This window comes from Protomyctophum parallelum (assembly GCF_964188405.1).
Source record: "Protomyctophum parallelum genome assembly, chromosome: 7".
In the NCBI taxonomy this organism is placed as follows: Eukaryota; Metazoa; Chordata; class Actinopteri; order Myctophiformes; family Myctophidae; genus Protomyctophum; species Protomyctophum parallelum.
Window position 1 is genome coordinate 6,530,842 of NC_139705.1, and position 27,617 is coordinate 6,558,458.

At 44.0% G+C, this 27,617-nt stretch overlaps 1 protein-coding gene across 2 annotated transcripts; it reads left to right on the forward strand.

Annotated features, from left to right (window-relative positions):
- The first annotated feature begins 4,592 nt into the window (after positions 1–4,592).
- On the forward strand, positions 4,593–27,603 carry plekhg5b (pleckstrin homology domain containing, family G (with RhoGef domain) member 5b). Of its 2 annotated transcripts, none has more exons than XM_083769998.1 (13): positions 4,593–4,706; positions 10,127–10,336; positions 13,051–13,221; positions 14,504–14,599; positions 16,980–17,180; positions 18,237–18,347; positions 18,545–18,832; positions 19,593–19,712; positions 19,851–19,983; positions 21,602–21,717; positions 22,111–22,280; positions 24,486–25,586; positions 25,713–27,603. In XM_083769998.1, exons 1-13 carry the CDS (start codon positions 4,596–4,598, stop codon positions 25,720–25,722), a joined length of 2,838 nt encoding a protein of 945 aa, XP_083626124.1. In that variant the 5' UTR covers positions 4,593–4,595; the 3' UTR covers positions 25,723–27,603. The 2 variants fall into 2 exon arrangements, with proteins under 2 accessions (XP_083626124.1, XP_083626125.1); XM_083769999.1 differs by lacking the exon at positions 4,593–4,706 and adding an exon at positions 8,069–8,428.
- The last annotated feature ends 14 nt before the right edge of the window (positions 27,604–27,617 follow it).

Sequence of the window (27,617 nt, forward strand, 5' to 3'; positions counted from 1 at the left end):
ATTTTATGCCAGTGTTAATTTTTAGTTGGCTAAGACTAGATAGTTTAAGTAGCCTAGGCAGGCCTAAAGTTCAATGGATTGTTAAAAAGCTTAAATCAGAATTTGCTACTAAAAGTAACACTAAGACTAAGTTGCTAAAATACTTTTAGTCTTACTAGAATTACTAAAATGACTGGGTTAGGTTTCTGGTTTAGGTTTTAGGTTTATTCTAAGTGGGGAACAAATAACCTTTTTTGCATGGTGGGGAACATAGAACCTGGGGAACATATAGGTACGCTCCCAAAATATTATTATGATGGAGGTCTCGGAAACAGGAAAATGAATAGTCCAAAACAAGTCAGTATTGGTGATGGGACCTAAAATGGAAGCGAAAGTTCATTTAAAACGATGGCAGAAACTAAAACCAGCTTTTCCGAGAAACACCAGGTTTGTTGTATACTGAGAGTTTGGAAGGAACAGAGTATAGAGCCGGCAGAGAGGTGGAAATGCATGAGTTGGCTCCAATTGCACAACAGGAATTCATACAGTAAAACCTTTCAGTCTAAAGGCTTTGAGTTTCTTGTCTTGGGTGTTGGGGATAATACAGGGTGATTTGTACATGTCACTCTAAAAACTCTCATGGGACCCAAGAGCAGAGCACCTTTGACCCATTTGGGTCTCAGCCCATGTGACCAGCCTGCAAGACAAAGGCTCTGCTTGGCCTTCTGGTTGCTGACTGCAGTCTTTTGGAGTTTCTATGGTAGTGGCTTTGGCACTCTGCACAAAATGCAACGCGTGCCTGCTCCGAGTGCACATGCATTGATTTAACCCGTTCTGACCTGAGATCAGATTCATACGAGGTTTCCGCCGGACACCCACTGGTCCGATGAACCCATTCTAACCTGAGATCGGATTCTAGAAATGTCAGTCGCTCTTCGATTTTTCAAAAATAGCAGACCTACAAGCTCATATCGCGCCACTCGGTGGCGCGATATGAGCTTGTAGATCTGCTATTTTTCAATAGCTAAAGCATAACATGATGCTGACACCAAAATGGGTGCCCGTTCAGAATGGGTTAAAGTCATTTTTGATTTGTGTAGTGCCAAATTAAATCAAGCCTGGATATCTGAGGTTCGAACCGGGGACCTTTTCGGACTCACAAAAATAGACACACATCATCAAACATCAAAAGAATTGAGTTGAGGATTGATCTTTATTATGTTGTGTATAACAATAGATTTAATCAAAAAGAGTTTAAAAGGCATTGTGTCACAGGAGCTAACATTACTGGTAAAAGATAACGGGTCCTTTCCCTTTCTTTAGCTTCTGCTTTCTTGAGAATAGATACTTGTGTCCCCTTGGTCACATGGTATACAGAAACTTATAAAGATAGCCCAGCCAGACAGTCAAGACACTTAGGCTATGATTTCCAGTAAGCATATTAGAAAATGATCTTTGCACTTTCGATTGCTCCTTTATATAACACATCCATAAATGGTGAATGCTGGTCTGCATTTTTTGAGCACCGTTATCCAGTAGTACTTTACAATGTGTATTACATTGCAAATACACACACGCACTCATCTCACACACACACACATACATTTTCATATGGAAACTGAATGTAGAAGAATAACAAAAATAATAACCTATTCATTATTCATTACCGTAGGGCGGTATCAAATTTAGAAACTAAACAATCTTCTAGACCCAGACAGTCAAGCAACCTAACAAGTTCACGCTTATAAACTAAACAGACATCCATCTTGTTTTGTGGTATCTAATGAGCATGTTGTCACAATGATTACATAATCGCCTAATCGCAATTATTTTAGATAATCACAATACTTCTTTGCTTAATAGTCATAATAATTTCCATTTTAAAAACATAAATAGTGGAACCAACAGATCTACAAGCTCAAAAACGCACTGTGATGCGACGCATTTTGAGTTTAATAATAATTCAATTTAAATTATGTGTTATATCTGCCCTGTGCAACTTTTGTTTACGAATCCTAAAAGCCAAAAATAAATGTATTTTCTCCCATTGTATTCCAATCATGTTCAACCACAGAAATTGCAATTATTTGAGTGAAAATGCTCGTCAAGCAAAATTATTGTCATCAGCATGACAGCCCTATGAACGTGTACATTTTTTTAAATGTAGGAAAATGTATAAGTAATTTAAAAAAATTGGGTTTTGTTTTTTTGCTATGGACGCTACTTGTGGCTAGCCTTACTAGCCACAAGTAGGGATGCTGCTGGCATTATTATTAGCAAATGGTTGGCTGCTTGACGACTTGGGATCCTCCAGGGACAACTGCTGCCTAGTGTGTTAGAATACACATACACACGCACAGCAATCCTATCTCGTCACTGTCCCCTGTGTGAGCTTCACATTACACTAAAGGTGGCCTATAGCCTTGGGAGAGGAACAAATGGGAATGGAGAGGTCTGCTGGCATAGCCTTGGGGAGAGAAAACGTTCGTTATGCAACAGGCGGAGGAGGTGTGATGGAGGTGTTTAGTAACCGCCAAAGCATGAAAGAACCGAGTCGAGCCAAGATGCCTGGAGGCGCCGGGGGCGCCGCGATGACGTGTGCGCAGCACGGATCTACGCTCATGGGAAACTCGGGGTCAGAATCTGTTTACTGGGCTAGTGTGTTACGAGAACACACTGCGAGAACTTGATGCATTGCTCTCAGAGAGCACGTCAGAGAAAATGGTATGAAATATAACATTTAAGATACGAAAAAGTTAATATAACTATAATAGTTAAAAAAAAAAAAAGAATAAGAAATAGATTCATATCTCATCTTGTCTTTGCCCAAACAAAGGCCCTATATACATCTCCACAAATAACGTCAGAGAAAATAGTTTGAAATATAAGATTTAAGATATACGAAAAAGTTAATATAACTATAAAAGTAAAAAAAAAAAAAAAAGAAAGAATAAGAAATAGATTCATATCTCATCTTGTCTTTGCCCAAACAAAGGCCCTTTAATATATAATCTCCACAAATAACGTCAGAGAAAATAGTTTGAAATATAAGATTTAAGATATACAAAAAAGTAAATATAACTATAAAAGTAAAAAAAAGAAAGAATAAGAAATCTTGTCTTTGCCCAAACAAAGGCCCTTTAATATACATCTCCACAAATAACGGAATAGGAAACTTGGTCAGTGATGTTGTATTCATATCGACCGTCTGCCTTCATTGAAAACCTATACAGTGCATTCAACACTTCCTTCATTGGAAGTTTGGTTTCTTTCTTCATTTTTTTTAAACGGTGCCACTTGTTACACCAACTAAATACGATAAACTGTCTAGGATGACAATGGACTTGGCTACAAAATCCAACGGCTACCGAATCTCTCCCTAGCTGACCTCTGCGACGACGACGCACAATGGGAACGATTGTCATTTAAGACGGCGCCACTTGGAATGACAATGGCAGCACGTCTTCACAGAAGTCATCATTGCTGCTTTTGATGGGGTGTGATAACAACACAGTCTGATGGGGATTGGCAGTGACAACGACGATAATCCAATCCACATAAGTCATGTATTGAGGCTTAATAATGATCCCGTCATCATAGATTGATTAACACAGTGGGAAGTATCTGGGGATGCAGAAGTCATACTGTAGTTCCTCTTAGTAAAACAACATGTGCATACAGTTGCCTTTGAAAGAGAACTGCTTTGTAATGCTGAATGGTGTTAACACTACAGTATGTGTTAATTAGACCTGTAAGGGTCATTTTTCACACTCACAGTTAACCAAATACACAGAATTTTACTAATCAACTCTGTAAGTTAATACAGTGGTGTCAATATGACAAAATATTTTTTCCAGACGGTCAGTCAGTTCACGGTTCATGTGTGTGTGTGTGTGTGTGTGTGTGGATGTAAAGTGACTTGTGTGCATAGTGTAAATGTATCCATTAGTGACCCAGAGAGCGTACAAATGTAACCAAATTAACCCTTTACGGGTCCACTCTCCTGAGTTAAATGAACCCTGAGGAGGCATTTTACAGTCTGTGTGTTTGTCAAGTAGTCAGAGGGTGGAGAGAGTGAGGCTGTAATATTCCTTTCCCACAGGGAGTAGGCGGAGCAAAGGAAGCATGCATTGTCTCTGAGAAAGCCTTCAAGGTGTGTATCCATGGCAGTAGGTGTGTGTGAGACAGAGAGTGATGTGGCCTATTTGACTCTCTCGTCTGTCTGTCTGTCTGTCTGTGTGCGTGTGTGCCTGCTAGACGATGAACCTCCCACAGTGCTTTAGTTTAGGTGAAGATTGACAGAGGTTTGGATATACCTGCACGCAGTGTCATAATTGTTTTATGACGCTTGTCTTGTCTCGGAGTACAACCTGCAGGAGCATATAGTCTCTTTTGACACACGCGCCCTGACGTGTAGCAGGGGAAGGATCTGTACCTGGGCACGCCACACGCTTCACTGGGCTCTGTCTGCGCTTCCCTCTATTGTGCAAAAGAACGGCTTCACCACCAGACAATGGAATGAATCTCCTTGACGTTTGGATTTAACGCGTGTGTTCCTGCCCCTGAGGATTGTATCTTTTGTATCTTTTTTATATATATAATATATATTTATAATAATGGTGCGTTTCAATCGCCTGTCCTCCTGGCGTAGCTGGGACGTGCTGGACGAGGACTCGGAGATTCCAGAGGCACCTCCTTGCCCTAGACCCCTGTCCAGTGGCTGCAAGGTGAGATGACTTACTTGACCCATTCTGACCTGAGATCAGATTCATACGAGGTTTCCGCCGGACACACACACACACACTGGTCTGATTAACCCATTCTGACCTGAGATCAGATTCTAAAAAATGTCAGTCGTTCTTCGATTTTTTCAAAAATAGCAGACCTACAAGCTCGTAGCGCACCACTCGGTGGCGCGCTATGAGCTTGTAGATCTGCTCTTTTTCAATAGCTAAAGCATAACATGATGCACCGCTTCTCTTGGCTGGCGTCAGCACTCTCGTATATGATGCACCTCAATAGTGGAAATTTTTTAGATGTTCCATGGCGGTCTGAGTTCCATGGGGGTCTGCGTGGGTTGAGGTGGTTGAGCTTGTATTGGACATAGCAGCATCATGCTGGTATATCTTCTCATCTAGTGCTTACATGTTTGGGGTCTATTAACTTAAGTGACCAGAGCATTGTTGTTAAGTCCCCTCTCCCCTCAAGGGCTGAAAGCCTCTATTTGTACAACTGTTGCAATGTTTTTTAGACAGGCCTTGATTACTGGAGCAAGGCCAGTGTGGAATGGAAATGGCCTTGAAACGTGCCAGTATGCAGGCTGACCATCAAGGGTTGCAATTTATTCACATTTCCCGGGGACACTGGCGTGCGCGCATGCGTGTGTGTGTGTGTGTGACAAATGAAAGGAAAAGCCAACCTAGTGTCTTTAAAAAGAATTGCTGCTCTGAGGGCAAGTTGTTAGGAAGAAACCAACTAACTCCAATGACATTTTATTTTTATTTTTAGGAAATGAAAAAAAACCTTATATTTTGAAAACAAACCAATACTGCCCCATCAAAGTTGGTGTTGTGACTTTATATAATCAATTATTTGCATGAGAGGGGGGAGAGGTGGTGGAGTTAGCTGTTTTAGCAGACAGGTTGAGGGTCCAATGGAGTTAAAAGGTTTTGCCCGAAGTGCTTTTTACTACTTTTCATTGGTTCAATATTTCTTTTAACCTCAAAAATTTTGAGGTTTGAGGTTTCCTCCTGATAGCAACGAATTATGATGTATGTTTGTGGGTGTGTGTGTGTGTGTGGGGGGGGGGGGGGGGGGGGGGGGGGAGCAGTTGAAAAAACTGACGACTTAATTATTATTTCGTTATATGAATAATTGTAAAAGTCCTGGAGCAACAGTATGAAGATATTTAGTTGGTACACATGTGTCATAATGGGATCATAACAAGCTTGTACAGTTACTCATGAAAACCCCTTACTAAGGTACTTTTTTGTTTTATTTTTTCCCTTTAATCTGTCACCTGTCTGTGTATGTATGCCGTATGCGTGTGTGGACCCATACTTTCCAGGAAGTTGTGTTGGCAGCCAGGTTGGCACTCTTTGCGAAACATTAATCAACTCACCTGATCAAATCAAGGGGAATTGTTATCAGGTGACCAGTATAAACAACGGGTTTTAAGGCATCGATGCTGCTCTCTGTGTGTGTGTGTGTGTGTGTGTGTGTGTGTGTGTGTGTGTGTGTGTGTGTGTGACTACTTGGTTTTAACGCAATCCCTTCCCCTTTAGGGGGGGTCTGTCACCCTGTGCGTCCATGCCAAGGTTAATGCCACAAAAGGCAGTGATGAGATAAGGCTGTGAACACAAGACTTGATATCATTAACCTGACTGCCCCCCCCCCCCCCCTCTAGCCCCACTGATCCAGATTCCAGAATGAGTTCCCAGACCCGTCAGCTCCAGTTAAAATATAGGTCAGGGTCTCTGAGGCCACTGCTAGGGGTGCAGCATTTAATCTAACTAATCAATGTAATTAGTTATACAGAAATAATAATCGATTTTTTTTTTAAATGTGTGGGACAAATGATTTTTTTTCTTTCAAAATGTCTATCAAATTATCAATGAAATAAAACACACTTCTCAATTATTCGATGAATTGAAAAAGTTATATCGACAGAATTATCACTCAGAAGATAATCGATAGTTGCAACCCTATAGCCACTACCACAGACAGCGTCTTACAAAGGGAGAGACTCTCTCTCTCTCTGAAACATTGTGAACACGATTATAGTGTTTGCTTAGCGAGACGAGGGTCCGTGCCCTTGAGGTCTGCTGCTTACTTTTCAGAAGTTGTTCATATTTCAGATAAGCGCAAGAATTGCTTCCTGCAGAAGTATGGCCGCCCTAGATTACATTCAGTTGCGTGTTTTTGCAAATGTCTGCGTCTCCTACACTCTTACATTTTATGGGCGGTGCACTGGTGCATGCTTGATCTTATCTACTGAGCGTGAGCACTACTAGCCTACCTAAAGGTTTTAGAGCACGCATGTCAACAAGGAGAATTTCCCCGCTAGGTGATTATCGTTCCGTTTGTTCCTTGTTGTGGTCAGTCAGACAGGCTTCGTTTCTGGGTAAAACAGTGATTCAGACTCTCTTTTTCACCTGCTTTTGTTTTTGTTTTTGTTTTTTTTAGCCTAGGGGGGGGGGGAGGGGGAGGTGGGGGGTTGTATATGTTTGTGTGTTTTCATTGTGTACATGTGTAATGTCATGTGAAGAAATGTAAAAAAAGAAGAAAAAAAAACAGTGATTCAATGCAGACTGCATACGCTCATACAGTAATGGCAGAGCAATAACCAATAACCAAAAAAAATATACTTAAATGTAAATCCAATTTCAAGTCATAACATGCATTTTTTGCTGAAACTCCCTAGGCATAGAGGAAGCATTAATTAGAAATCTACTTGACTTGATGTGACTTGAAATGATACCTCTGAGATTAGTAAGTGACAAAAATGAAACTGAGTGAAAGGTTTTGTTTTGACTTATAGCGAAAGGCAGCAAGTTTGGACAGTTATAGAAAATGTTTTGTGCGTAGGATATGACTTGAAATGACACTACTAGATTAGTATGTGGCACTGAGTGAAAGGTATTGCTTTCGCTTGGAGTAGTAGGAGAAAATTGCCATTCGTGGTTGTGCAAATTTCCCATTCCCAGTTGTCCAATTTGGACGGAACTGAAGTGGTTTATAGTAAATGGAAACAATGTTGTGTGGGAATGAGTTTGTGACAGCCGTGGCTGGTGGGGTATGGGATTCTGTATCATGTGTTGTTGGTGGGGGAGTCCGTATAAGGACATGGGGTGTCCAATGCCACTTAACTAAAGGGGAGACAGTAGACACCTTTTTTTCTGTTTTCTGTTTTTCTTTTTTTTTACCCCCCCTTTCCCCATGTGGCTCCGCCTTCTCTTTCCTGCCAAACACAATGGGACAGGATCCTCCTGGTTGCTATGACATCAGGCCAGTGTCTGAGTGAAATGCGGCAAGGCTGGACCGCTCAGTGAGTAGATTTCACCTCTCACTGTTTGGACAGTGAAGGCACAGGGCAAGAGATACCTCCCAGCTCTCTGTGACCGGGGTGTAGTCAGAGACGGCGGGACACACCAGCCTTAGAGTGTGTTTGTGGCAGACGGTCAAAAACGAGGTGCGTGTCAGGACCAGGACATTTTTCAAGTTCAATAGAAGTTTCTTTATGGACAATAGCCCCAAATTCTCACAGCTGTCGACTCTCCGGACATGCAAATATAGCGTGTTTGTGTATTGTATGGTGGAGAGGGGGCGAACGGGGAGGCTAGAAGTTGAGAGAGCACAGCAGCTGGCACCAGTATGGGCTGCTATCCATGAATCCAATTGAAGGATTAGGATGGTTTTTGTTAGTTTTGACATGCCGCTGGCTTCAATGGTGAGTACCGTTAACTTGTGGCTCTATTCTGTATCATTGCTTTAGCTTGTGTTTGTCTTCGAGAATTCGGTTTTCCAATATAGTTTTGTTGAAGAGATCTTAAAGGGTAAACATGGACATAATTATGGAGTTTCTAGACTTGCGTTAGCTTGTTTAGTGGTACATGTAAACCAAACTTCCTAAACATATTATATATATCGTATCGAAAATATCTTCATCCTTGTATTATATTATTATTGTCTATTTTATCATGCAATGTTTAAAACATTTGAAAGCAAAAATGCCTAATATAGAAATAGAAGTCTGCGCTGTATTTGTCAGTCGCAAAGGGTCCAGGAGTCCCTCTGACTGTCCCGGGATCCTGAAAGTGTTTTTTTTCCTGTCGCAAGATATGGAAGTCAGAATTGCAACGCTTTCTATTTCCCTCTGCTGATTTCTCAGTTTTGTTTTAAAAGCCATATACAAAATCCCTTATGCATATTTAAGAGAGATTAAAGGCTGTCGAGTTGTTTGAAAAGTTTCAGAACCTCCACTCAGGATTCCTGTCTTCTTGTCTGACCCAGCATAAACCATTTGTGTGCCATTACTCTCGTTGAGTGGTTTAGACAGTCTTCCCAAAAAAGGGACCAAATGGGGGGCCTGTGTAATGTAGAACACATTTTACTGGAACCGTGTACAATGTTTATGTTGTATTTTGTACACAGGGTTGTGCGTGCTATATGCTATACACTCGGCACACAGTATTCATGTTGTAGGGACATAATGGCCTCACTGAGACAAAGTTCTGCGCACTTCTGTTATTTCTTTAGTCTGCTTGTTGATGTGTTCCCATCAAAGAATCCAGGGGCTTGGTAACAACATTTCGTATGCTAATTTGTGTACTTAACTCTTTATTGCGTCATGTGTGTGCTGTCAAACTGGATATTAAGGAAAATACTTTCTTCTTGAAAAAGATTTGAACATCTCTCCATCAGTCAGTCATCGGTCTCTGTCACCGTGTTACAAAGTGGGGTGGCGTTGGGCGGGGGGGCAAACTGTTGTTGACACCAGTAGATTCCTCAGTCTGCACTGACACTCCGATGGCAAAAACAACTGCTTCCTCAGATACCGAGGTAGCTCCTTGTTTGTTTGCTTTGCCCTGGCGCTCGTAAAAAAAAAAGCTGGATTGAGATTGCATGTGCAAAAAGCGTGCACGGCTGGGCCTATGCTCACTGACAGGGTAACAATGGAGGTGGAACAATGGCCAGACCCTGACCGACCACCCCGTTCCTCTGGAACAATCTTGCAACCCACCCACCCACCCCCTCCGCCCTCCCTCCCGCCCGCGCGCGTTCCTTGTGATGTAACGAATGTTTCGCTCAGAGGAAGTGGCATTCCTTCCTCTCTCCTGTTTGTGTCTGCAGCCATTAGGATCCCCTTAACGGCTGTGCTGCTGATGTCACTCACTCCGAATTCCCCCTTTTGACTTCCTGTTTATCCTGCCTTTGTGTGTCCGTCTCTTTCCTTCTCTGTCTCTCTCCATCCGTGTCACTGGAAAGTACTCCCACCCCAGGTGATATCATCCCCTCACTCCAACTCTTTTATCATTCTTTCTTTTTCTGCTTTAATCCCTTTTTCGTCCCACTGACTTGAAGTTCCCACCCGGCTTCAATGTAAATCGCTCTCACCTCCTCGTCTGCTCTCTTCTGAACTTTTCAGGGTCAGGCGCGACGGAGGAAGAACATGACGGAGTTCCTGGGGGAGCCGAACATCCCGTCCATCCCGGCAGACACCCTGGGACAGATCGGGGGTTCCCTGCCCAGCGTGGGGGGGACGCCGACGACGGGGGGACCGGACAGCTGGAAGAACCGCGCGGCCAGCCGATTCAGCGGCTTCTTCAGCTCCGGCGCGGCCGGGGCTTTCGGGAAGGTGAGGGAGGGACACCTCGGACGCTCGCAGAGCTTATTACAGCCCATGTTTCCACGAATCGGAAACCTTTTAACATTCTGACCTGAGATCAGATTCTAAAAAAATGTCTTCTACATCCCGACAGTTTTCTGAAAAAGCCATGTTTCTATGTCAGTCGATTTTTCAAAAATAGCAGACCTACAAGCTCGTAGCGCGCCACTCGGTGGCGCGCTATGAGCTTGTAGATCTGCTATTTTTCCAATAGCTAAAGCATAACATAATAACATAACGCCAAAAGGGGTTCCCGTCCAAATTTGGGTTAAAAGGCGGGCGTTTGGATATGTCATAACGTATAAAGCCCAAATTAAAACGGTAGGTCAGAGGTCAGAAGATCATATCCACTGAGCTTCCAGTGAGATCATTTCCCTTCAAAGCCTCCCTGTTCTCTGAACAAACAAATGCAACAGCTCTGGATCTGAGCAGGTGCGGAAATAAGGCCTTTTTATGTTCACTTAATTCTTTCCATTGTCTAATGGGATTTTATGAGTTAGCAAGTTCTTACACATGGAAACCAATGTTATTTGCTCGCCCACACGTGCGTACAAATGCATGTACAGACACACGAACGCATTCGTGCGCACTTGCGCGTGTGTGCGCACACACACACATTGACAGGCACACGCCCACACACACACACTCCCATTGTCGTCTTCTCCCTGCTTAGGTCACATCTTGCGCTGTGGCAGATGTCGGAGAAAGACAGTATCTGTCAGTCACCTGTCAGTCGGTGCATGAGCTCATCTCTATTCAGCCTAAACACAGCCCTTACTAACCCATTCAGGACCAGGCCAGAGTCCCAACCTCTGAGACCCGGCCCCCTTGGCCCCCTGCACAAAGCAAGGGGAAAACATGGCCCAACGCCTGTATTCATAAAGTTGTTTCTTGGAAAAGCAACGCGCGGGGATCAGTTTACCTCTAAAAACTATTGTTAGAAACTGACATAAAGGTGACATAATTGTAAACCAAGATCTTAGATGAGTTCTGTTTAGAGACGGGACCCTTTTTATTAAATGTTTATATAATGCACAGAAAGCGTGTGTCTCTATGCATTCTCCACGGTATGGCTGTGGCCACCTCCTCTATTGTTGGTCTCAATGCACAGGGCTCATTTTCATAACCACATGAGGCTTGCCAGACTGAATAGCAGCTACTGGTTTATTTAAGAATCGAGGCGCCTGTGAGGACATCATTTATATGCTAATACAGAGGCTTGTCGTCGTCTCCCCCCCCCCCTCCCCCTTACAGTTGGAACGTAACAATAACGTTCCACACGGAAGGTAGAATGACATTAGTTCTGGCTTCTCCTCACACTCGTGCTGTTGATATTGTTTTGACTAATAAAACGATACGTTTAACCCATTTTGAACGAGAACCCCCTTTTGGTGGTCATGTTATGCTTTAGCTATTGAAAGATAGCAGATCTACAAGTTTAGTTTTCAGTTTAGTTTATTTGCACATGTAAAATAATAACAACAATATGGTAAAAAATAAAAAATACAGAAAGCAAATATTTCAAATAGGAAACAAGATTCGTTACATGCATGATGTGCTGGAAGTGCCAAAAAAACCCAAAGGGGCTTATCGAGTGGCCTTCCCATGTAGAAGCTACAGTTGAGCTTAAATAACAGAAATTAAGATATGAATAATATTGGTAAACCTAAGGATTGTAAATAATAATAATAATGAAAAAATAAAAAATATTCTAATAATAAAATATCAAATAATAACATGACTAGGGCGTGTTGCCCAAGCTTGTTAATAAAAATTGCAATTGCATATTTGAAGTTTGTTTATATCAAAAATGGGAAGAATTTTCAAAGACTGAAACAGAGGAGTGGAACTGGTGAATTTGCTAGAAAAAGTAATCATTTTGATAAAACGTTTTTGTAATAACAAAATACAATTAAGATTAGTTGTGAAATTACTAGCCCAAACCATGTTACAGTATGAAATATATGGATAAATCATTGTATAATATAAATTAATAAGGCTTTTTCTAGACACAAGGTGGCGTATTCTGCGAATGACTCCAATATTCTTACTTATCTTGTTAGAAATAAGGGCTATATGATTTTTCCAGCTGAGTTTCTCATCAATTAGGAAATTTGGTAACAGTGACCCTTTCTAATATTTTGTCATCAATCTGGATATTTGGACGGGTACGTGTGATTGAATGATTATGAGGCATAACCATCATATATGAGCTTTTCTTTGCATTTAGGGATAATTTGTTTGTCTTGAACCAGGTGTCTATTTTGCATAGTTCCTGGTTCATTTCCAATGTTAGACTCATAGCACTCATAGCTTGTATTTTTGAAAAATCATGAAAATGTGCCTCAAATCATTTCATCAGAGTGAAAGTTTTTAACTCAAATCTTTTGCTTCTGGGGGGGTTCCTGGAACAACATATTTCCAGATGGAGGTCGGCAGGCCAAATACATAATAATTCTAGGGGTCGTTGACATGAAATATTGAGCACCACTGACACAGAAACACGAGGTATTTCAGAAAACCGTTTTAGAAGCCTTTTCTTTTTTTTTTTTGAATCGGCCTCAGGTCTAAATGGGTTAAGCTGTTTGTCCCGGTTCGTTTTTTTTTTGCTGTTGTAAGAAAACCTTCCGCTCAAGGTGCTCAAGCCCCCCATCTCTCTCTCTGTCCCTTTGTCTCTTTGACAGGAAGTGGACCGCGTGGAGCAGCTCCAGAACAAGCTGCACAGCTACACGCTGTTTGGCCTCCCCAAGGTGCCACGGCAGCTCTCCTTCCTCCAGGACGCCTGGGAGGAGGAGGAGGAGGAGACCAACCTGGCCCTGGAAGACAGCTGGCAGACACTGCTGGACAACCCGGAGGTAGAGTACACACACACACAGTCACAGTCACACACACACACACACTGTATTTACACACAAAGGTGTGAGCACACATGAAGCGTTCAGAGTTAACCCATTCTGACCTGAGATCAGATTCATACAAGGTTTCCGCCGGACAAACACTGGGTCTGATGAACCCATTCTGACCTGAGATCAGATTCTAAAAATGTCAGTTGCTCTTCGATTTTTCAAAAATAGCAGACCTACAAGCTCGTATCGCGCCACTCGGTGGCGCGATATGAGCTTGTAGATCTGCTATTTTTAAATAGCTAAAGCATAACATGATGCTGACACCAAAATGGGTGCCCGGTCAGAATGGGTCACTTTAGACATTCATGGCTGTGCAAACACCCCTCCCTCCCTCCCTCCCTCCCGCAACTCAAACACTCTCCCATGGCCATTCATGCCACTCTCAGTCTGTGTCACATTATGATCTCTCTAAACGATAATGTCCTCTAGTTCCTTATTTGGGGGGCGGCTCCTGTTACCGTGCACACCGAGTCACGCTTTTCATAGATAAACTCTTCTTTGTTTAGGGCAGTCCTTATGCTTGAGGCTATACCTATTGCGTAGTGTAGTGTTACATTAAAAGGTGCCAGGGGAAGGATGTTATACGCCCACTCCCAGCTGTTTCTGGTGTGTGTGTGTGTGTGTGTGTGTGTGTGCCCAATGATCTAGGGATTGTGCGACTGTGAGCTTCATTTAGATCCCCACTCAGTGTTAGATTTGACCTTTATCTTGATGGCCCAGATAGTAAGTCTTTGTTTCCGTGACTTCCGTGTGAACGGTGTTAAGTCATCAGGGTAACGGTGTAATGACAATGACTTTGACCTGGTTCTTCCAGCTAACTATCCGGGTAATTGCATCTTCGCGGTTAATCGTCACTGTCTGTGTGTGTGATATGACACAATTACGCTGGTATTTTTGGCGTCTCGCTCTTCTAGGTCATTGCGAAATGATGAAAAAAAATCATTTATTTCAGTCATACATTATGGTGTGTGTGTGTGTGTGTGTGTGTGTGTGTGTGTGTGTGTGTGTGTGTGTGTGTGTGTGTGTGTGTGTGTGTGTGTGTGTGTGTGTGTGTGTGTGTGTGTGTGTGTGTGTGTGTGTGTGTGTGTGTGTGTGTGTGTGTGTGTGTGTGTGTGTGTGTGTGTGTGTGTGCGTGTGTGAGTGTGCATGTGCGAGTTTAAAGATAATTCATGATACTGTACATCAAAACAAGCTGACATATGTTGGTGTTTGTGTTTGTGCGTGTACGCAGGTCTTAACCAGACGCCAGTTCCACCAGCAAGAGGCCATATGGGAGCTACTGCACACAGAAGCTACCTACATCAAGAAACTCAAAGTCATCACTGATGTAAGTACAGTTATTGGACATGATGAACCACTGTGCTGTCCTAAACCCCCCCGTCCCATACACACACACACACACACACACACACACACACACACACACACACACACACACACACACCACATACCTTAGATAATGCACTGATTGCAGTGTGGTTATTATGTAAGATGGCTTGACCATGGTACTATTACATGGCTGTACTATTACACAGCAAAATGTCTTCTGCGGCGCGTTTCACGGGACGACACAACACAAGAAACCATTGTTGCCAAATAGGATGAACTTTGTTCATAAGCTGGGTTATCACTCTGCAATCTGTACCTTCTGTGGGTCTGTTCTGCTGGGGAATATCTCTTATCAACTCTGTCTGATTACAGTTCTGTCAGTTGCAAAGTATTTCATTAGCAGTAGTTGGCTAAACGCTGTAGTGCTTACCGCTTAGATTAGTTTTTGTAAACGTTCGGGTCCAGGGATCCAAATTGACCCTAACCGTGTCCCTTTGGGACAATAAAGTTGATTATTAACCGGTCTGTAATTCTGAGAGTGCACAAATCCATTTGTACACTCTCAGAATGTACATGAACACTGTTTACAACATAGATTGGGGTCTCAGATATCCAATGGTATCAAATGGAGTTCTGTGGCCTAATTGCGAACGCAGTGAGCCACTTACTATGACAGCAAGGGCTGAATGTCTGTGTGTGTGTGTGTGTGTGTGTCTGTGTGTCTGTCTGTCCCGCTGTTACACCACCCGCCCGCCACCAGAGGGCGCAGCTGTAGCACACACACACACACACACACACAGGGCGCAGCTGTAGCACACACACACACACACACACACACACACAACCACACACACACGAGCTGCGTTCGCTTCCCGCGTTTGCGCGTCTTACTTGTGCATATCAAACCGGTAGTTCTACACTAGAATTTAAAAAGAGTGAGAATCACTAGACCTATAATATGACCATGGAATAGAGATCTCATATTCTACAACAGGTCGTTAAGAGGAAGCAATCTGATTGGTTGAAACAGCCTTCTAGCCGTGGATCAAACCAACACCATTCACCACCTAGCCCTGGGCAGAGTGCATTCTGGGATAAATCACTCCGCACCTCTCGCGCACCTGATTAGACCCATATCAACAGCTGCGCGCCCGCGTCACTCGTAGCCTTTACTAGCCTAGTCCTACTAACTAGAGGGTAATTCAAACATCCAGCACCCCGTTCAGAAATGGATTACAGCGCTAATTTTGATTTATTGGGTGGACTTGCTTGCGATGAATGGTTGGAAGAAGAAGAGGAAGAGAAGGAGAACGCGAAACCAAACGAGAGATATGTTGCATTGTCAAATAAAGAGCTTGACAACTTGGAGAAGTCTAGGAATGAAGTCAGTACAGCTAGGTCAACTACTTGGGCTGTGAACTGTGAAGTGTTTCCGGGACTATTTGCCAAACAAAAAACAAGACGTGGATTTTGCAACTATTACAAAAGAGCATCTCGACAGCATTCTCCGAGAGTTTTATGGCTCGGTTAGAAATGGCCAGGGTAAACTAGCTACGTTGGGTTGAGAGCTGGCATTCACCGTTTCATCAACGACCCTCCTCTTAGCCAGGCATGGTGTATTATGAAGGACGAACAAATTCACAACGGCAAACAATGTCTTTAACGGAATGATAAAGTCTCTGAGGAGAACAGGCCATGACAAAACTGAACATAGACCCGCAATTACCGAAGAGGACCTGAAGATAATACGGAGGCTATGAACACAAACACACGACAGGGCTTGGTAAACAAAGTGTGGTTCGACATCCAACTTCATTTCGGGAGGAGAGGAAAGGAGGGTCTTAGGAGTCTTCTACCACATTCATTCATTCATTCATTATCAAACGAGATACAACAGGTAGGTTAATCAAATAGCTAAGCTGTCGTTGCATATAAAAATCACACCAGTGTGAACCAAGTGGTGCAACTCCCGTCTATTGGTTCTCTGTATCGTTCCAATTTGTATCATTCCAATTTATTCTCTGTATCGTTCCAATTTCTTCTATCGTTTGCGTCCAGCAGGTGGCAGCCATGTCACATACTTCTCTCGTTCCAATTTCACGCATGCGCACACCACTCGTGCTCACACAGGTACACACATCACAAACAGGTACACAGCTACACGGACATTGCATGCTGGATGTAGAAGTGGTTGCACCACTTAAAAAATGTAGAAAACATGTTCAAACATCCTCCTAATCAGTCCCATTTTCTTTTTAAAGAACTCGACTTCGTCTCGTTCCTGACCGCATCGCTGTCGTGGCAATAATCACGTTAAACAGCACCCTCTCGTGTAATATTGCTTAATTAAGAGCATGCTCTTGTCCTCTCTTTCCCAGCTGTTCCTGTGCGGGCTGCTGAACCTGCAGGAGAGCGGGCTGCTGACCGAGGTGGAGCCCACCAAGCTGTTCAGTAACATCCAGGACCTCATTCTCCTCCACACGGCCCTGTGGAACCAGGTCATGCTTCCTGCCCTGGACAAGGCCCGGGAGGCCAGGGCTCTGCTGGACCCCACGGACCTCCATCACGGATTCAGGACGGTGAGTTTGCGTCTTAACCCCATTCTGACCTGAGATCAGATTCATATGAGGTTTCCGCCGGACACACACTGGTCTGATCAACCCATTCTGACCTGAGATCAGATTCTAGAAATGTCAGTCGTTCTTCGATTTAAAAAAAAATAGCAGACCTACAAGCTCGTATCGCGCCACTCGGTGGCGCGATATGAGCTTGTAGATCTGCTATTTTTCAATAGCTAAAGCATAACATGATGCTAACACCAAAATGGGTGCCCGGTCAGAATGGGAGGGGGAAAAGGAAGAATTGACTATATTCAACACGGTGGCTGTTTTGCTCTCGCCATATTTGCGGGTTGGGAAAATAGCTGCCGTGTGAATATGGTGAACAAAGAGGGGTGTAGTACTTGGTTTAGACAGTTTTTGGTTTAGACTAGTCATTGGTTAGACGGTAGACCAGTCATTGGTCCTACAACTACAACCTAGCACACCTAAACCTAACCTTAACCCGTGTCTAACCAATGACTAGTCTAAACTAAGTATGCACCCCAACAAAGAGACCATACAGCCTTTGTATTATCTGTATGCTGAGAATGGACAAAGAACATTAACCCATTCTGACCTGAGATCAGATTCTAAAAATGTCTATTACATCCTGACAGTTTCATTATTAACCCATTCTGACCTGAGATCAGATTCTAAAAGTGTCTTCGATTTTTCAAAAATAGCAGACCTACAAGCTCGTATCGCGCCACTCGGTGGCGCGATATGAGCTTGTAGATCTGCTATTTTTCAATAGGTAAAGCACAACATGATGCCAACACCAAAATGGATGCCCGGTCAGAATGGGTTAATATAGACTATCATACTGACTACAACTCACCATATTTGTGTATTTAATTGATACAGTAAACAAGTCTTTGAAATGAACGAAAGGCACTAGGGGCTGTTTGCTTCTTCTAATTCAATTGTTTTGTGCGGGTCGATCGTGATCCTCAACCCAAGTGGCAATAAAATGACGTGCACGTCATTATAATGTCTCTGACTCATGGCGTGTTTGTTCCTGTGTCGTTGGTTCAGTTTGGCGACCGGTTCAAGCCCTACATCCGTTACTGCATGGAGGAGGAGTCGTGCATGGAATACATGCGCATGCTTCTCAGGGACAACGAGCTCTTCAAAATCTACGTCACGGTTAGTTAACGCCATCTCTAATGTTCAAAACGTAAAACAAATACAAGGTTACAAGCTCACGCATCACACAGCATTTTTTTAAATGGCACTCAATCGTGCTGTCGGCAAACAACGATCATCTTCAGAATGCACTGATGTTGTATTCATACATATTTTTGATTCATCGTGTGTGTGTGTGTGTGTGTGTCATTGTTCAGTGGGGAGAGACAAAGGAGGAGTGTAACCGTCTGAAGCTGGCTGACATGTTGGCAAAGCCGCACCAGCGGCTCACCAAATACCCCCTGCTGATCAAGAGGGTGCTCAAGAAGACGGACGAGCCGTCGGCCCGCGACGCCGTCGCCAGCATGGTGGTCACGGTGGAGCGCTTCATCAACAGCGTGGAGTCGCAGATGCAGCAGCGGCAGGAGCGACAGAAGCTGGCCACCATCTCTGCCCGCATAGAGTCCTATGAGGCTGTAGAGGGCAGCAGTGAGGAAGTGGAGAAGGTGAGAGTGTAGTTTACTGATATCCTGATTAACTTAAAGGTATTATGACATGATTTATAACATAATTTTAACAACATTAAAAGTCTTGGCCATGGTCCTTCAAACGTGTCTAAAAAGTTTGAACACTCAACTCCACTCCAGTATTTATTTTTTTCTCGTTTTTGTGTATGTCTAATCTTCATCCTGAAAAGCCATGGAAAAACACATTATTTTAGCCTGTAGATGTCGGTAATTCCCCCTTTCCTGTCAACCCAAGATGCGCTACTTTGACAACTTGGTAGGAAGTCATCGTCAAAAATAAAAGAGTCATCTAGGCCAGTTGGTATCCAGTGTAAGGACTTGTGTTGATTGACACAGCCAACAACAGAGCAGATTGATTTTTCTCTAGAAGCCATTATTAGTAAGTATTACAAAGAAACAAAGTCGCGATCACAATGAGGAAGCGGAGAAGAGAGGGTAGGCACTAGGCAGGGAGCAGAGGGGAGGGGGCGGAGCTTTAGCGGAGATCTACGTATATCTCTGCCGTCCAACCAGATGAGACATTTTTGCATAATTATTCACAGAAGTCCAGAAAGCAGAGAATACACTGAATGTTCAAACTTCGTTTTTTTTTGGTGACATTGATGTCAAGAAAAGCCAAAAAAGCCAAAAAATCTACAAAAATGTGTTTTAAATGTCACAATCCCTTTAAACTTTTTGGTCAGTTTGAAGATGTGACTACATTTTGGTCCTTATTAATGTCGTGTTTGGTGTCTTTCAGATCCTTAAAGAGTACAGCCACTTTGACCTGACGGCCCCCATGAGGGAGACGTCCCCAGAGGAGACTCGACAGCTCCACCTGGAGGGAGCACTGAGAATGAAAGAAGGCAAAGACAGCAGGGTAAGACTAAGACTGGCCGTCTTTTTCATTCTTATCCGTACACAGAGTATATCCGGTATGTTTTATAGTTGCTTCACGTGAAATTGAAATAGAATGGTATATAAATGCATATTTAATATGAGTGTGTTTCCCATTCAGATGGATGTCTATTGTTTCCTATTCACCGACTTGCTTCTCATCACCAAGCCTGTGAAGAGAGTGGAGAAGGTCAAGGTCATCCGCCAACCTCTCCTCATTCACAATGTCATCTGCAAGGAGCTGAAAGACCCTGGTGAGAGACAGTATGTGAACTCACAGGAGGATGCATTTCAGCAGATACAGTATTCTTCCTGGGGGTCCACGCATAAGCTTTACATCTGCTTCAGAATCGATCAACTTTACTGTCCTGTATGTATTGTCTGCAGGCGTTAAAGAGTGGGTAACATGTGTTTTTTGTTGCAAGCTCTACACATTGCAATAGAGGGTATGCGCATGCTTAACCCATTCTGACCTGAGATCAGATTCATACGAGGTTTCCACTGGACACACACTGGTCTGATGAACCCATTCTGACCTGAGATCAGATTCTAAAAATGTCAGTCGCTCTTCGATTTTTCAAAAATAGCAGACCTACAAGCTCGTATCGCGCCACTCGGTGGCGCGATATGAGCTTGTAGATCTGCTATTTTTAAATAGCTAAAGCATAACATGATGCCAACACCAAAATGGGTGCCCGGTCAGAATGGGTTAAAGTGAATGGCACATCGAGTTGGCAAATCGAGTGGCAAAGCAATAGAGCGTCGCAGTCCCTCGCCCTTTCAGAACAACGAGTGGCCCAGGAAATAAATCCCAATGCATTTTCCTCATAGGCATTTCTTAAAGTATTTATTTAAAGACGGTTACGACCGCGGACAAAGCCAACTCGGATCGTGACAAATCATGACAATGAACACAATGTTTTGGGGCCGATCAAATAATTTATACGAAGAAAAACAAAACAAATAGTGTCGTCTCCTGCCTTTATTTTCTTCTTTCTAATGATTTGATCGGCCCAAAATATTGTGTTCATTGTCATGATTTGTCACGATCCGAGTTGGCTTTGTCCGCGGCGTAACCGTCTTTAAATAAATACTTTAAGAAATGCCTATGAGGAAAATGAACGGCGATTTCTTTTCCGGGTCTCTCGAGGGGGGGCGGGACTGCGACGCTCTATAGGCAAAGTGAGTTTAACATTGTTTAATGCAATCAGATAGGACTTTTCTGTTTGGATGTATGGGCTGTCAAGGCCAGAAAGTAGTTCAGGCATTCCTGCATAACTTCCGGTGATGATGTCACGCGCATACCCTCTATTCCAGGAAGAGTTACAATAGGAGAATAGAGAAGAAATGAACAAAGAACAAGTCTAATAACAGGAAAACATTGTGACACCAGGCAGATACTGATAGGGGGTATAGAGATGCATCAATGCTTCAAGAATAAAAAAATAAGAGGCAGTAAACAACATAGTAATGTACATCGATTAGAAATAAGGTTCCAAAAAAACCGAAGGATTTTGCATTGGAGAATTTATTGGATTACTCCAGCGCAGTAACTGCATTTGATGACTTTACTTTAACCCATTTTGGGGCGGAAACCCCTTTTGGTGTTAGCATTATGTTATGCTTTTAGCTATTGAAAAATAGCAGATCTACAAGCTCATGTAGGTCTGCTATTTTTGAAAAATCAAAGAACGACTGACATAGAAACATAGCTTTTTCAGGAAACTGTCAGGATCTTCAGAATCTGATCTCAGGTCAGAATGGGTTAAATATAGGGAGTGGAATGATCGATTACAGTTGACCTGTATTTTATATTCATCTCCTTGAAAAGTTGATTTAAGTTTTTCTCTCCTGGCTCCCCCCCCCCAATAGGCTCATTCACCATTATCTACCTCAATGAGTTCAACAGTGCAGTGGCAGCGTACACTCTCCAAGCCAACAGCGCCACCCAGGGGCGAGGTTGGATAGATGCCATCTGCAATGTCCAGGTAGGAGAACCAGTTCATATTTACCATCTCCCCTCAAAGTGTGGTCCGGTTCCCCCCAAGGGGTTCAGAACAAACATATTGATACAGTACTTTCAAGTTATTTTATATCACATTTCACACAGACCAAAAAGACCATCTACATTCTACAAGTTCAAATCGCGTCACACCACGACGCGTTGTGAACTTGTAGATCTCCTATTTGCTAAACATTCTAAAAGATTTAAAAAAAATAGATATATATGGGACACCCATATGAATACATTTTCAGTAAATCAGTTCAGTGTTTGTAAAGCACTGCTCCACAGCGCTGACTGGTTGCAGAATAGTCAGACGACGGACGGCCACTGTTCTGGATGCTGACCATACTGTATATCATTTTTAAATGTGTTTCAGAACCAGCTAGAGAGGCTTCGGAGGAGCTTTCAAACCGAGGAGCGTCTCCGGCAACAGAGCAGTCTGAAGACACGTGTCGTGGGCGGGGAGGAGGAGATGGAGGAGGACGAGAGCAGCACCTCCACGACCAGCTCCCCACGTCTGATACACAAAGAGCAGCAGAACACTAGGTACGTCAGTAGAGAGGTCTGATACACAAAGAGCAGCAGAACACTAGGTACGTCAGTAGAGAGGTCTGATACACAAAGAGCAGCAGAACACTAGGTACGTCAGTAGAGAGGTCTGATACACAAAGAGCAGCAGAACACTAGGTATGTCAGTAGAGAGGTCTGATACACAAAGAGCAGCAGAACACTAGGTACGTCAGTAGAGAGGTCTGATACACAAAGAGCAGCAGAATACTAGGTACGTCAGTAGAGAGGTCTGATACACAAAGAGCAGCAGAACACTAGGTACGTCAGTAGAGAGGTCTGATACACAAAGAGCAGCAGAACACTAGGTACGTCAGTAGAGAGGTCTGATACACAAAGAGCAGCCGAACACTAGGTACGTCAGTAGAGAGGTCTGATACACAAAGAGCAGCAGAACACTAGGTACGTCAGTAGAGAGGTCTGATACACAAAGAGCAGCAGAACACTAGGTACGTCAGTAGAGAGGTCTGATACACAAAGAGCAGCAGAACACTAGGTACGTCAGTAGTCTGATACACAAAGAGCAGCAGAACACTAGGTACGTCAGTAGTCTGATACACAAAGAGCAGCAGAACACTAGGTACGTCAGTAGAGAGGTCTGATACACAAAGAGCAGCAGAACACTAGGTACGTCAGTAGAGAGGTCTGATACACAAAGAGCAGCAGAACACTAGGTACGTCAGTAGAGAGGTCTGATACACAAAGAGCAGCAGAACACTAGGTACGTCAGTAGACTGATACACAAAGAGCAGCAGAACACTAGGTACGTCAGTAGAGAGGTCTGATACACAAAGAGCAGCAGAACACTAGGTACGTCAGTAGTCTGATACACAAAGAGCAGCAGAACACTAGGTACGTCAGTAGTCTGATACACAAAGAGCAGCAGAACACTAGGTACGTCAGTAGTCTGATACACAAAGAGCAGCAGAACACTAGGTACGTCAGTAGAGAGGTCTGATACACAAAGAGCAGCAGAACACTAGGTACGTCAGTAGTCTGATACACAAAGAGCAGCAGAACACTAGGTACGTCAGTAGTCTGATACACAAAGAGCAGCAGAACACTAGGTACGTCAGTAGAGAGGTCTGATACACAAAGAGCAGCAGAACACTAGGTACGTCAGTAGAGAGGTCTGATACACAAAGAGCAGCAGAACACTAGGTACGTCAGTAGAGAGGTCTGATACACAAAGAGCAGCAGAACACTAGGTATGTCAGTAGTCTGATACACAAAGAGCAGCAGAACACTAGGTACGTCAGTAGAGAGGTCTGATACACAAAGAGCAGCAGAACACTAGGTACGTCAGTAGAGAGGTCTGATACACAAAGAGCAGCAGAACACTAGGTACGTCAGTAGTCTGATACACAAAGAGCAGCAGAACACTAGGTACGTCAGTAGAGAGGTCTGATACACAAAGAGCAGCAGAACACTAGGTACGTCAGTAGAGAGGTCTGATACACAAAGAGCAGCAGAACACTAGGTACGTCAGTAGAGAGGTCTGATACACAAAGAGCAGCAGAACACTAGGTACGTCAGTAGAGAGGTCTGACACACAAAGAGCAGCAGAACACTAGGTACGTCAGTAGAGAGGTCTGATACACAAAGAGCAGCAGAACACTAGGTACGTCAGTAGAGAGGTCTGATACACAAAGAGCAGCAGAACACTAGGTACGTCAGTAGAGAGGTCTGATACACAAAGAGCAGCAGAACACTAGGTACGTCAGTAGAGAGGTCTGATACACAAAGAGCAGCAGAACACTAGGTACGTCAGTAGAGAGGTCTGACACACAAAGAGCAGCAGAACACTAGGTACGTCAGTAGAGAGGTCTGATACACAAAGAGCAGCAGAACACTAGGTACGTCAGTAGAGAGGTCTGATACACAAAGAGCAGCAGAACACTAGGTACGTCAGTAGAGAGGTCTGACACACAAAGAGCAGCAGAACACTAGGTACGTCAGTAGAGAGGTCTGATACACAAAGAGCAGCAGAACACTAGGTACGTCAGTAGAGAGGACATGAAGGGAACAAATAACTAACACTTTAACTACTCGCACTATCACCATGAATGTGAGTGTACATGACATTGTGCATTCCCTCTACCCACCACCACCACCCTTTGATGACAACTTGCATGTAACTTTTGGTAAAGCTAACTCTCTCGCTCTCTCTCTCTCTCCCTTCAGCCAATCCGATGGTTCGACTGAGACCCTGTCGGTGATGGACGTCGACGAGCCAGAACACCAAGACTCTCCCGGTCCAATCACGGATCCGGGGGGGGTTGCCGTCGACAAAGCCCCCGACTCGGGCATGGTCATGGACACCGCCCTGACCGTGGAGCCCGTGGTCCAGGATCCAGACGCGGGGCCTGAGAGCTTGGAGCTGGACCCCCAGAGCCGCTCTCTGTCCATGGACAGCGCCTACGGTACCCTCTCCCCGGAGTCCCTCCTGAGAGAGCTGCAGCAGGCACAGCCCAGCCAGAGTGAGGGGGAGGACACGGAGGAGGACGAGGAGGAGGAGGGCGGCGAACCGGAGGCCATCATTGTTGAACAGGAGGAGAGGGAAGAGGAGGAGGAGGAGGAGGAGGACGACGCAGAGGAAAAAGAGCCGGAGCAGGGGGAAGAAGAGGAGGAGGAGGAGGAGGAGGCGGGAGACAACTCGTCCCTCGGGTCGCAGCTGTCGGTCATCCAGTCGTCCAAGCCTCGCCGCCGGCCCCACGTTCAGTCCCGGCTCCTCTGCCTCCAGATGCCCTCCACGCTGTCCATGTCCCGCTCCGAGGACAACCTCCTGCAGCGCCTGCGCGGCGACGCTCCCGCCTCCCGCCTCCGCGCGGCGGACGACAGCCCCACGGCGGCCCACGACCGGCCCGTGTGCAGCGAACGGGAGAACGCCACGTCGTCGCTGTCGTACAGCAAGAGCCTGTCCGAACTGGGCCAGAACTGCATAGAAATAGAATTGCTTCCCAGTGACCTCCTTGGCCAGTCCTTCGACTCCCTCGACTCGACCGTGACCCCGGACAAACTCTGTGCCACTCTGACGAGGGCACAAGCCAGGCAGGTCCGGGCGGCCCTGGCAGACGCCTGCGACGCCAACGAGGCACAGTGCAGCGGCTGGGACGGGGAGGTGGCGCCCTCCGCCTCCGTGGAGAGGAAGTGCGAGTTGGTGGGCTCAGGAGGAACATTGGCCCAATGCAAAAAGTCTCCAGCACAACAGCACAAGAAGCTGACACTAGCCCAGCTTTATAGGATACGCAACACTCTGGTCCTCAACTCTACACTCACTGCCTCGTAAGTAATGCCACAATTAGCCACTCTATGCTCACTTGCCTTTAATTAAACCCGTAATGAATTGCCTCTGTATAGTGTATATGTACCGGTATATTGATTTAGTTTCGTGTGTTTTCTCCTTTCTAGAGAGGTGTAACCACTCTGGTAGAAGATGAACCAGTGGCCATAACAAGGAACCACACTTGACTTGCGTGGATGAACTGAGTTCCTTGTGACACTCTAAATGCACTCTATCTGTCTGCCTTCTCCCTTCACATAGCTTTTCTTGGACACTGTCTGAACTGTATTTTTCTTTTGCGTTTTGAACAATAACAATCCATTCATGCTGTTTGCATTAGTTTCCGTTAATTTTCCGCATGGAGGGGAGAGGCAGGGAGACATTAACTGCTTGCACTTTGTAATGGAAGAAGCATTAAGTGGCTGGGACTGTAATGTGGACTGGAGTATACCGGGTCGGTGGAGTGGAGCTGTCACCCCTGCAGGCAGTGGGAACAGGGAGAGGTGGGGCCTTAATGCAAAGGTCGTAGTCGTACCATCTCCTCCCTTTCTGGACCGGAGAGCTCACAGGAGAGAGATGCCCAAATTGAGGAGAAGCGCACCAAATCGGACTCACCTGCAGCACCTGGGACAGTGATTCCACCGCACCAGGTTTGCTTCAAGAAAAGAAAACAAATGAATATTGCACAGTCGTTGTATTTGTCGTTGAATGGAAGAATCACTAAAGGAGCGAATTGAGCGCATGTTTAAATTTGTGTACACACTGTGTACATTTTGTACACTTGCACACAGTGTGTACAATCAAATTTGAATTTGTTTATGTCTGCTTGTGTGTGTGCGTGTGAGAGTGAATGTCAGTTGAAGAATGTCTGGTACGTGTGTCTGTGTGAATGATACAGTGGTCCTTAATTCCAGACTGAACCAAACTGATTCCCATCTCCTGTGAATATGCTAACATGCCCAAAAAGATGGAAGACCCGAGCAGCCAGTAGATTTCAAATAAAGTGCACCGAAAGACCTGTGATCCGGCAACCATTAAATAACTAGAATATATTATCTGTTGCTCTGATTGTCTTTAACAGACCACCTCACAAAATGGCTGCATTTCAGCCAATATAGAGATCACTGAAAAACAAGTTTTTTTTGTTTGTTTTGGAGCTGTTGTTCTTCGGTTGGACTAATGCCATTTGGTATGCTGAACTAACGAAGATGATGGGTTTTGATTGCTGAGTAGAAGAAAAAACGATTAACTCACGAATCAACTGAATGTGGGTGACTATAAGTTGTTTCAAGGAAATGTATGCACTAAAGTTGAGTATGGCGTGAGTGTGTGTACTCACCCCCAGGGGGCCTAAAGGTATCAAATCATAGGAGGAGAAAAACAAAATGAAAAGAAATCTACACTTAAGTAATCCTTGTCTTGGAGCACCTTGTTAAGACAATTCATTTGTTTTTGTGTTTCTTTACAATGGTAACGATAATAAGAGATTGAACAGTGGTTTGGGTTGCATAATATATGTAACAAGTGAATCTGAGTTTTTTTGTTTGTCTTTTTCCATACTGACCGTGTTCACCTGGCAGCCGTTTTCCTCCTGCATCATAGTTCAGTGTATGACGACGAGTATGATGTAATTGCACAATGGCCGCCATGTGAATGGTCAGCAGGCTAATGAAAAAACATTGTTGGCTGTTATTATTGACCGCCACTCTAAAGTGAAAGTGTTCACACTCACATTCAGCTGTTCCTGAAAATTGATTTTTATTTCCAACTCCTATAACCTTTCTCCCCAATGTTGCCCAAACCAAATAGTTTAACTTTGTTTACTTTTTAGTTTTTTTGTTTGTGTAATATTTATTATACTTGATATTGTTTATATTGTTTGCTTTCATGATTTGTACATTTTCTGTTGATGTAGTCTTAATAATTTGTGTTTCTTTGTCGGGCATAAAATGTGCTACGAACCAAAACCATCCGTTTGACCTTTTCAGGAATGTCTCTAAAAGTGTCTTACAAAATTAAAAAAAAAATCAGAA